This window comes from Amblyomma mixtum, chromosome 1 (genome assembly GCF_055824585.1).
Source record: "Amblyomma mixtum isolate Tamu chromosome 1, ASM5582458v1, whole genome shotgun sequence".
NCBI classification, from domain to species: domain Eukaryota; kingdom Metazoa; phylum Arthropoda; class Arachnida; order Ixodida; family Ixodidae; genus Amblyomma; species Amblyomma mixtum.
This window is the reverse complement of record NC_143012.1, coordinates 47,257,329-47,268,847: the sequence shown is the minus strand read 5'-3', so window position 1 is coordinate 47,268,847 and position 11,519 is coordinate 47,257,329. Positions and strand designations below refer to the sequence as shown.

At 46.0% G+C, this 11,519-nt stretch overlaps 1 protein-coding gene across 1 annotated transcript; it reads right to left on the bottom strand.

Moving 5' to 3' along the window:
- Positions 1–355: 355 nt before the first annotated feature.
- Positions 356–10,593, bottom strand: LOC149366240 (dehydrodolichyl diphosphate synthase complex subunit DHDDS-like). Its single transcript, XM_089569944.1, has 5 exons — positions 10,441–10,593; positions 10,049–10,122; positions 7,438–7,554; positions 1,426–1,648; positions 356–514 (listed from the first exon to the last, which is right to left on the bottom strand). The coding sequence occupies exons 1-5, from the start codon at positions 10,573–10,575 to the stop codon at positions 356–358; spliced, it is 708 nt and encodes a 235-aa protein (XP_089426070.1). The 5' UTR covers positions 10,576–10,593.
- Between the last annotated feature and the right edge of the window lie 926 nt (positions 10,594–11,519).

Below are 11,519 nucleotides of genomic sequence, written 5' to 3'. Positions count from 1 at the left end.
AAGAAGATCAAAACTCTGGAATGAACGATGACGGTTGAACGAGCCGCTGCCGCTCACGGGTTCAGACCAGTCGAGTGAGCGGCGTGATCCAGTTCGTAAATCACCATTTGGCACTCTGGAAGCGTTCCAGAGTGCAACAAGGGTGGGTGCTACCAATTTTAGGAGTTATGCGCCGGAACGTTTCATATAACTGAGTGGCATCGAAAGCACTGGCATCAGAGGAACAAGTCGTATGGGGCGTAGTCCAGATCACGTACTGCGGCACGAAACTTCGAAGGTTTCCCATTTTGAAAGTGTGTCGTATTTAAGTACATTTCCTCAGTCCTATTTAGCTCAGGCAAAGATACAATGATGTTTATTTTTGAGCATTGTGGTATGGCGCTGACAGACGGTTCATATACTTCATCCTCTTCATTTCCAGACATCTGAGGAAGGTTTGCTGGCGGGTCATCTGCGCCAAGTCCTTCGCCACGGCGCTGGATTCTTGCTGCTGAAGATGTTTCTTCTTAATTTTCTGGTTGTCAGAAAAAAGTAAGTGAGGCAAACGCACGCACAACTGTAATGAAATCAATTGAGGCATGTATGAAGAAGTACAAAATTGTGTACGGCGTAAATATTTTTCTGAAGCGTTAGTGAATATGTTTAGGCATAATGCACAAATCATTAAGTTGATTTATTGGTGATGACAGTGCATTACTTTCGGGATACAAATAGGCAAATTCCCTCGTTCCGCGAAATTACCGCTTTTATGGGACGACAAAGAGGTATACCACCAACATGCAAGACGAGATTAACTGTACAGATCACGGTGGAAGAATGTACGTGGTGCAGATATTAGATATTTCTTGAGTAACATTGGAATAATTCAATTTCAGATGTAGTTTAATAACTAAAATGCTAAACAAAAGACACTATTTCACTCTGCTTCCTTAAACAGGTTAAACTCAACCATATATTGAAGGAAGCATGCATGGTCGTTATTATGGCGAATTTCGGAATTTCGTTCTTTCTCCTTCATTTTAATGTGCTGAGTTACGAATGATTCCTAGGTTTGAGATTTCATCCAAGTTTGCCCTTCAGGATACTACCTCAGATAAGCTCGACGCGCCTGAAATAGAGAGAGAGAGAGAAAGAGAAACAAAAATTTTATCTTGAGCAAACGTAAGGAGGCAGTCTCCCAGCCTGATGTCTTTCTTCCTCGTCGAGGCGCCATATACATCCACTAAAACTGACTACTCATGCGTAAATTCACAGCTTGATATCGCACTTTTTGCGCACTCTGGTTCGTGCTTGCGAATGCCCATTCAACTCCGTCACCGCGAGACAAAGAGGTTGCGTTTAATTATAGGTTTAACTTACACACCTAATATTTATTTCTTCGAACTCATGGCAGACCACAGCTGAAGTCCATAATCCCGAACTCACCACGATAGACGGCCAGTGTATCTGGAAAGTGAGGATCGCCCAAACGCAGTCCCAGAAGTTGAATGATGGCCATAGCTTCTGCTCGATGTGGATGTACGCGTACCCGCTCTGTAGGACCATAAATTCGCTGAACCGCACCTCTCCCGAGCTTCGAAGCCACAGGTCGCATCCAGGCGCCTCCGCAATCGTCAAATATTCGTCAATCAGTCTCCAAGTGATGTCCCTGCGGAGAGTTCAAGGCCTCTCAAGACCCGCTTATACCCGTGCCACACGGACAGATTTAATGCCATTAAGTGCTTACTGCCTTAAGTTTTAATGGCATTCGTGCGGTGCCACACGCATAAATTTAATGGCATTAGCCTTACTGCCACTCGCGACCTACTGAGTTCGCCACAACTCATTTGCCCGTGCAATGCGTGCTCTCGTTCCCATTCCGCACGAAGAAAAGCATGCAGCTTTGTTAGTAATAACTTGCTAACCAGCAGAAAAAAGTTAATTCTTAACTTTCAGTCAGATGAGGCATCTATACCGCATTTTCGACTCGAAGAGTGCCATTTTAACCAGCCTTATTTACAGGTACTCTCGACTTGGGTGCTGACATCATAGAGTTAATATAACCGCTGACATGCGAGTTTACGGCTACTTTTTACGACTTGTAAAGCAGGAACAGCCGCATTTTCTGGAAAATCGTTTTTATATTACATTTGAACAATCTTTCCCATATATTGTGCTCATTAGCAATGTTTATATTCAGATGAAATTTTTGACTACCTTGCAAGCGATATCGTCATCGTCACTTTTGATAATGGCATTAAATGTGGACGTGTAGCGCCAACTCGGAAAATATTGGCATTAACAATCTTAAGGCCTTAAGCATTTACTGCCATTTCTTGTGAGCGTGTGGCCCGGGTATTAGATTTCAGCGAGGCGCATAGCACAGAAAGACGTGGACCACTAAAAGCCTGCAGGCTTGTTTGCGTTTCCGAGAGATACACATTAGTGTTTCGTCCGTCCGTTCCTCTGTCCGTCTACGAGGAACGCGGTGAGAAACAGCTACACAGTCAAGAAGAAAGTGAAGGTCATCGAACGACTAAGGAATCATTTCTTCTGCGTTTTTTATTCACCGTTCGCTTTGAAGCGCCGCAACGTGCTCGTCAGTTGGCTAGCTTGTTACTCGGATGCCTTTCTCCCTCGGCTGTGCCCGATTGCTGGTTCTTTTTTTTGCCTTCTAATTTTTGGTGCATGTTTTTGTTTGTTTCGTTTTATATAATGCGTTCACTTTTGGGCACAGGCTATTCGCAGTCGCGGCTTCGAATTGCACTCTTCTGGAGCTGCCCTCCCGTGACGCAAGCTGCGAATTTGGAGGACAGTAAAACATTGCATTAACAATGTTGCGAACAAGATAACATCTCGTGATTATAATTAAGTGTATCTCTTGTCAAGACACGCTACATGCAAACGAGAAAATGCATATTTTCTTTCCTTTTCTGACCTCTTTCGTTTGTTCCCCGAGGCATGGGCAGCCCCACGTTTTCTATGAACTTCAGTTGACGGGAGGGTCGGCGATGACTCGGGATATTACAGTAGGTTGCTTACAATCCGGTGGACAGGCCGTGACAATATCACAAGGGCGTGTGACCAGTTTTGACCAATTATTATTTTATTACCACCTGGCATGGTGCGCAGTTTGTGATGGCGTCACAAAGTCACGCGACCTCTCTCGACCACTTAGCGAGGCTCATCAGGGCAGGTTACGACGACGTGAGAAGTTACGTCAGCCCTTTCGACCTATCAGCCAAATTCGTCTCGGATCAACTCTAATGCTCTCGCATTTAAAAAAAAATGTCACAAGTTATCTATGCAGGACTTTTAAGTGCCAAGGCAGTTCAAGCGAGGCAGTTGTCTGTGGTCTCTACTAGAAGCTTTGCATTACCTAACACAGGGTGCCTGCTGAACAGATCACCCGCCAAGATCATTGACGGTTCTAACGCCCCTTTGAGTGCTCATCTACTTTTTAACGACTGGAGAGATGCCATTTTTCCTGGGTATTTTGCAACCTTTCCTGCTTAAATTCGTATGACATTCGCTGCCAGGCGTTTGCGAGTGCGGACTAGCCCTTTAACCACGAAACCACGAGCTGTACTCGTCATGGGAGATAGTGCCAATATCATTCATGACGAGTCACGCACGTCCGGCCTAATGTTGTGCTGCTCCCACCGCCAAAAACAATTTAAGGTCGGCAATTCCGTTGGTTGCAATTTTCAATACTAGATGGCGGCAGTTGTCCATGAAAAACGCGTTTCGCGCTTTAGAGCGTGTTTCAAGCCTGACAGCAGTGCTTTTCGCCAAAAAATTGCGAAAAAAATTTGGCGATTCTGGTTGGCTTTTCGGGACATAATTTGGCGGTTACAGGACTACCCTACTTCTTTTTTAATTTCATTTCTGACGAAATGTTAGGCAAAGCATCGATTTTCCGCTACGTGTGACGTGCGCGGGCAGCGCCTCCTCTTTACTTGCGCGGGAGACTACCTAGACGCTAAATCCCGTGAGGAAGCCCAGTGTGTTGTCCCTAAGATTGCTTATGCGCAAAAACGGGTCTTCTCTTTTTGAAGCGCCATCGGCCGCAAGGCTATAGCAAGGCTGGGCTGCGTGCCAATGCGCTCTTCCGAATTTCTGGTAACGGGATTGAATTTCCCAATCTTGAAAGATTAAAGCCTAGTTGAATTGGTTGAATTGAATAGACCCGGCGAACAGGTTCCGTTTAGCTGGAATGTTCTTGTTGTTTCTGTTTGCTTCCGTGATGGCTAAAGCTATTGCCACCTCCTCTGCCGTGTCATACCCAAGTCGCTACATATACAGTAAGATTTGGCCTACGCAATACACTCCAGAATGCGTGTGGTGCGGAGAGATAGCCACCCTCTAACACTCCACATGGTGCTGTCGGGCGAGCCCGATAGAGCCCAAAGTTACAAACCTATCAGTCGAGCAGTGGAAGCAGATTCTGTCCAGCTCCGACCCGCAAGATCAGCTTGCGCTTGTTGAGCGGGCCGAGGAGGCAGCAAGAACCAATGGGATCCTGTACCTAGGAGCACCACCTGCTGCTCAGGACCCCAACCCCTAAACCCCGTCCCATTTTGCGGAATAAAGTTTTGTACGACTACTACTACTTTAGCTGAAATGAAGGCGTTTTAATTAATTCAAATTGTAAATACCCCTATCACACGGCATTCCTCGGGGACCTTTCCAGCAAAGGCACCTCTTTTCACCAAAGGACAGAAAGCTCAAAGGAGAAGCGATGCAGTACAATGGTGCAGACCAAAGGTGGAACAGTCGTTGAGGCTTGAGCAAATGTTTAGGAGAAGCCCCCCAAGAAGGAGAAGATTTGTGATAAGGGAGTAATTACTCATTGGCATCCACCTTAGCAGCGCCTCCTCTGACCTTAGCAACCACTGCTGCGCATGAGGTGGCTGAAGTGAGCGCTTTAAAATTAAGGGGTGTAGTCTATTCATTCGTTCAGCTCAGACATTTCTTTTCATCTTTATTGTTTCCCGAGAAGAATTGTGACAGCTACTCTCATCTTCATTATCAACAGCAGCAGCAGCAGGTTTTGAGTATTGCCTCCGCCAATAGGGACACTCGGTGTAGCTGCAAGAATTTTACTGCGTTCAAATCTGGGCACAAAATATAAATACTCGCCCAGAAACCAAAACGAGACAAGCCTTTAGTATTTTAAAGATTTTGTCAGACATTGTTAACTTCGTGTATATTTTTTTTATTCTTTTCACTTTTTGTAGTTGGACGGCACTGCGGTCTGACGCTCTCGAAGGCCGCGCCTTTCTGTACTCCAAAGGTCCCCGATGTGCGCCCTCACCTCCAAGGCCTTTAGCGACAAAGGCGCAACAATGGTGCGGTGTAGCGGCTCTCTTTACGCCTTTGAACTTAAGGACCTGATTCTCAAAGGCCCTAGCGGTGACCGTATGACGGGGGTATCAATTAATTAAAGTAAAATAATTTCAATGCATCAAGCGAGCCGGTACGCTCGCCGATATGTCGGTGTTGGAGAACGGGAGGGGTTGAAGATATCTCAGTGCATCTTCTGGGAACTTTTCAACACTCTGACACCAGTGTTGAAAAGTTCCCAGGCGATGCACTGAGATGCACTGGGGCCCTGGACTGAGGGCTCCACCTACGCTGAGAAACCGCTTGTGACAATAAAGTTTTTCATTCATTCATTCATTCATTCATTCATTCATTCATTCATTCATTCATTCATTCATTCAACACTCATCTTTTGCATGCGCTCTTAGCGCGCTTTTTGCGGTTCGTGACAAATCGAAACATGTTACAAACAAGAGCCATCCAGGTTCGCTGACTCACGCTGTTTCTATAATGCCTTCCTTCACGGATTGTGCTAGGTCCGCGGCCATGCGATCCAGTAGCCGCTTGCTGTCGTGGGCTGTGCAAAGCGAGCAGGTAGCCTTTCTGATGAAGAAACAATAAGGAAAACAAGAGAAAGCGCTGCTTCAAAGTCCCCCGTATGGAGAACCCCATAATAAAATGAAGTTGCAAGTTGATTAATGCTACGCATTGGGCGTGTTAGTACGTACTTCTGAAAAATGGCAGCAGGGCGAAAAACAGGGTAACGAAAGAAAACAAAGATCTCCTGATGTAAATAGAACTATTGTAATAAGAAAACCAAACAACGTGTTCATGGACGTCGTGGAATCCGAACGTATTTCTGGATTTGGAGAGGGCTACGTGAGCGATCCTTTCGTTGCCCCCTCAAATAGTTGACCTACTTGTGCACACGTAGGTAATAACTAGAGGTTGGACTGCTCGGTTTTTATTTTATAAGAATTCGACGACGGACTTTTTCAGTTTTTTATTGCAGAACTCACTTTTCCGGTTTTTTTTTCAGTGAATATTATTTGCTATGTATGAACTTTTACCATGATATATTATGGTATTGTCATGCAGTAAAACGTCACAGTTTGCCTGCTGATGTCGTCCCCATACTTTACCACGTTTCCTTCCTTATTGCTTTGGAGACAATAGTTCAGTTCAATTTATTACGTTAAAAGTCCCCAGTAGGGGCGTCGCATAACGGGTGGGTTCTTGTCAAGGATCATGGCAAATAATTATTCAAAAAATTATCAAATACAAGTTGCCAAAACGAAGATGAGCAGGTAGTAGCAGCAATTTTGGGAAGGCCTTTCGAGTCAGTGGCGGTTCGGAAGAAAAAAATTGGCAGTGGTTTAGCTCTGGTTAAACCTGGAGGATTGCGAAAACAACGAGGAGAGAATGAGAGGCGATTGAAGCGCGCAGGCAGCGGCGGCGGCCCCGGCACGCTAGCTATGCGCCGCTACTGCGCATGCGCAACTGGCGAGCGCGGCGGCGGCAACCCTGAGTCACCCGCGCAGCGACGGCGCGCCAGCTGTGCGCCGTGTGACGTCAGGGCTCCTCGCGCATGCGCAGTATGGTCTTTCGTCAGCTCCGCGAAATGGCTCGGCGACTCGCGTAGTGTTGCTTTCGCAACAAAATGAGGCAGTGAAGGTGGTGGCCCGGGCACGTGGGCACGCAACTTGAAGTGGATGACTGGTTCGATGAGATATGCGTGCTGCTGCCATGGTGTATGGTGCTTGATTAAAGGATGAAAAGAAACTTGTGGTGCACTGAAAGGCTGGAAATGGGACGTCGACGTGAAAGCGTTGCTAAACCGGAGTATGCTTTTAAAGCTGAAATGCTGGTGACATTGTACGAGTACGATGCATGAATAAATCTAATTGCGCGATTTTGAACTGATTCTAATGCGTTGGCAAGGAAACCATCTATGAACTTTTGGTATTTTCTTGTTTCACTATTCATTTGGTTTCTATTGTTTCGCATTATAAATATTTCTTTTTGCATCGCAGAGCTGTCAGTACCCTTGATGCAACTCACAATCACACGCGCAATCGCTCAATTGGGCTCGAGTGAGTATGTGAGTAAAAGAAAAGATTTTAGCTGTCTCACTCTGACATGCCAGAAGTTCCAAGCTCCAGTTTCGCAGTCTTTTGCTGTAGCTCTTCGGGCAAGGCATGAATCCGACCGACACAACGCAGCCGGAGGCCCGAAAGCCGAAAGTCCTCTCTGCGTGGATTAAATCCCCACAACACACGCAGAAATAGGCGAGATAAGAACTGCTTGCACAAAACTGGCTCGGTTCACTTATCCTAGACTTCACAGAATATTTATGTGCATAGTGATGACAAAATGAACAGAAAAGATGAAAGAGAACAAAAGGACAGAAAAATTTGCACATAAACACGGTTTCGCACGAATGTTATCTACTCTTACCCAACTTGTAGAAACACGGCACGATTGCTCTAAAGCAATAAACAGCAGGGATCAAAAACATTCGAGTGTGTCCCAGATGTAGAGCTTCTTAATGGGCTGTTTGACCTTGCCATAAACTGGGATAGCACGTTGTAGATAAAAGCTCACCTCCCTCACAAAACATAGTTCGTGGAGGCGATGCGAAATCAAATGTCCTGGGGCTACCCTTCAGTTTCCCTCCGCTGTCTGTGCTGCGTTCCATGTTGTATTTGTGTTACATCAATCGAACTGCAGTCTCCGCTGTACCCTATGTTCGAGTACAGCTTTTTGTGGATGATTAATTTACTCGGGTATTTGAAATCAAGAATAGTCAACACAAAATTGGGCACTGAACGCTGTTAGTATATGTTCCACAACATCCCGGATTACAGCTAATTAAACAAAAACTTCATATTTTATATTTACAAACAAAGCCGAAAATACACCTTCCTTTGATCCTGAAATAGACGGACACTATTTAACACGCGTCCCCCATTACAAATATTTCAGCAGCATCATCATCAGCCTGACGTTGCCCACTGCACGGCAAAGGTCTCTCTCTCCAATTATCCCTGTCATTTGCCAGCTGCGGCCATCGCTCCATTCAACTTCGTCATTTTTACCACAAAAATCAGTCCTGAGTATTTATTGTTTCTAACCTCGCATACAAAAGCTTATTTAAATAAGGATAAACGCGCACGCATTTTCCAGATGGAGGAAAGGCAACTACAGCGATACCTTTTCTGAGTTCCTCCTATCTGTACTAATCGGAAAGAATTTTGAATGCCCGTGGCCACCAATAAACGTCCATTAAGCAGGAAAAGGCTCTCTAAGAATCTGCGAAAGAACGTAATCTTAAAGAGTTCTTTCACACTAAACGCTTCGTTTTTCTCTCAGTTCATATTCCCTTCACTTCATTCGCACAATATACAAAGTTTCATTCTTCGTATTGCACTGGATGCTGTTCATAGCCAGGCATCTCGGGTGCACTCTTTTAGCCCGTCTGCCCGTTGGCGCAACTCGGCGTAGAGAGACAATTGAGATGAAGAACCATGTGTTGAGCAGAACATGTCTGAGGTTTTTCACATTTTTATACTCTATCTCCTTTTAAACTTTCGGCAATCGTAATTCTGCCATTTCATAGTACAGAAACTAAACTCTTCATTTTAAGTTCATATTGAAGCAATAAGAAATGTCCCTGTTGTCTCACATGTTCTGTAGATTACTGCACCAGAATTCATCCATAACTTTTAGCACGGCATTCGTTTCGGCTGGGCTTCGGGTCAAGTTGCGAATGCTGAGGAGGAAGCCGGTGATATTGGAGACGTTCAGCCTTAACATCCAATCGACAAACTGCAAGAAAAGGCGGAAAAGAACGATGGAGTTCGGTACATCCTAAAGTGCGCAAGTCTATGCGTCCTGACATGTGGCGCTCCTAATGTTTACAAGCAATTACTGTAACGGTTCCCATGAGCCTCATCACACGGTTGCCAATTCCGCGTTGTTACTCCGTCGGCTCCCTAGCAGCAATCGCACGCAGCAGAAGGGAGTTATCAGCCACATATAATATCGCGCTCGATATGACACGTACAGCGCAAGTGCTCTGGCAGGAGCTGAGTTCCCGAAGCAGTCAGAGCGCAGTGGTGCTGGAAACGCATGCAGCTATATGTCGATCCGAAGAACAAAGTACACTGAATCTTTGCACAAATTCGGCCCTCTGAGTGAAGTCGAATTGATTTACTCTAAGGCGATTCCAGTCTACTGGAATTCCGGCCTACGGTATTTCGATGCCAGCGCACGTTATTGCGACAGTGCTCTGGTAGACGCTCACAGTGGTCAGAGGACTTCTGCCTTCATCTATACTTCACGTCTGCGTACTACTTGCAGTTACCTTTATATATCCCCTCACCGGAATATTATATTATATTATATATCCCCTCACCGGAAGCTGCAGGCTGCACAAAATTAAGACAGATTTTGCAAAATGTGGCCCATCGATGACGCTCATAAAGTAAAAGGAATAGTCGAAGAGGAATGAACTGTATGGTGAGTTTGCTTAAGGCAAACTTTAATTCGGATCTGTAGCTTGGGAGAAATAATGTCGCTTCTACTTCCTTGGGCGTTGACATTCTTTGCAAATAGTTCTTCTTTGCCAACGTAAGGGTTTACAGCAGCCTGAAACCAATGTATGCATGGATGGAAAACTTTATTAAGCAAGCGAGTTTGGACCGTTCAAGCGCTCAGGACCGCCGCACAGCCCTCTCATTACGTGCATGTGTCCAGGCCATGTAGGGCCATGGCACTTGCATCCCGGTTCACACAGCGAAGTTGCGTGTCCGGGTCCTGCGACTCAAGAAGGGCCTCCCATTCCTACCATGTTCCAATGGCGGGCTGTTCCTACGGGGGAGGATCAGCAGGGCAGCCGAAGCGGATGCGGTCCAGGGTGGCGTGCGATTCTCCGCAGAGAGTGCACTCTGGGGAAACACGGCGGAAGTAGGATAGAAGCTGAGAGGTAGGAAGAGTTCAGGTCTGGAGTCGCTTCCAGGGGATTTCTTGGCAGTGGGATAGGCGAGGGTTGGAAGGGCAGTAGAGTCGACGGGCAAGGCATGCTTGTTGTGTGAGTTTTGAGAAACCAAATAAACCTGGAAGAATTGTGCTTACGAGTGTGGCAGTCTTCAATCCCTTGTCATAGGCTTGGGAGAGCGGAATCTGTTTACTCTTTGCGTAACGACGGTTGCCGTCTGGCACAAAGGCCACATGACGTGGACAAGTGCCCTGACAGAGAATCCAGAGCATCAGCCTTTCATGCCATTTCAGTTTCTGTCGCAGTGGAAAACCTTCTCGGGCTGCAAATGAAAATGAGACATGGCAAAATTGACAGAAGGCCAAAGAAAGACGAGGAGGGGACATTTGAGGAGACACTAATGGCTGCCTTCAGCGGCCTGGGTCCTCTTGAGTATCAGCTCACTAGCATGGTCATTCTCTGCATTGCATTCATAGATCGCGGGAGTCCTCATACCACTCCAGGTGCAGTGGTGCAGCGCTTAAGCGATGCGAAACTTTCCCGGCAGGTCGCCGTTTGAAAAATAGTCACCGGTGGGGCTTGTGAGACTCAGGTTGCTTGCTTTTCTCAAGCGACCTCAAGTGACCAGTATCTCGCGACTCTGGTGACCACCTGAAAAGGTGGTCAGTTTGCTAACAATTTGGTAGGCAGGTTACCACCTACCGTAGTGGGTAGGTTCCGATGACGTCACAAGACCACGTGACCTAGGCGACAGGTGGGATAGCTGCGCATGTCAAGCATTCTTGGGCAAAAGTTCCGAATACTGCAATATTGTGAGATATTGTTATAGAAGTATTGAACGTAATGGTTCGTTTTTCCGATGTGTAACCACATCTTTTTTTAGGGCATTTCCCTCACTTCCATCGAGCAGTGAAGACGGCCATAGAAAACAAGTGGCTGACACTTCTTTCCAGAGCAAAAACGTTAATAGCAAGAATATAGAAGCCCGCCGACAGGAGATCGCCGGATATATTCATTTTTATTGTCAAATATTGCTATATATGATAGAATTTCTTTCATATACTCTTTCCCGTTCAAAAATGCTTTCTTCTGGAAGTGCTTGGTTTGTTTCGTTCAAAATGCCGACGCTGATTTTCGTGCTGAACGGGAGCGTTAACACTATCGCATCCGCAACTAAAAACTAAAGTGTTGAGAGGCGAAAGTCGAGGACACTATG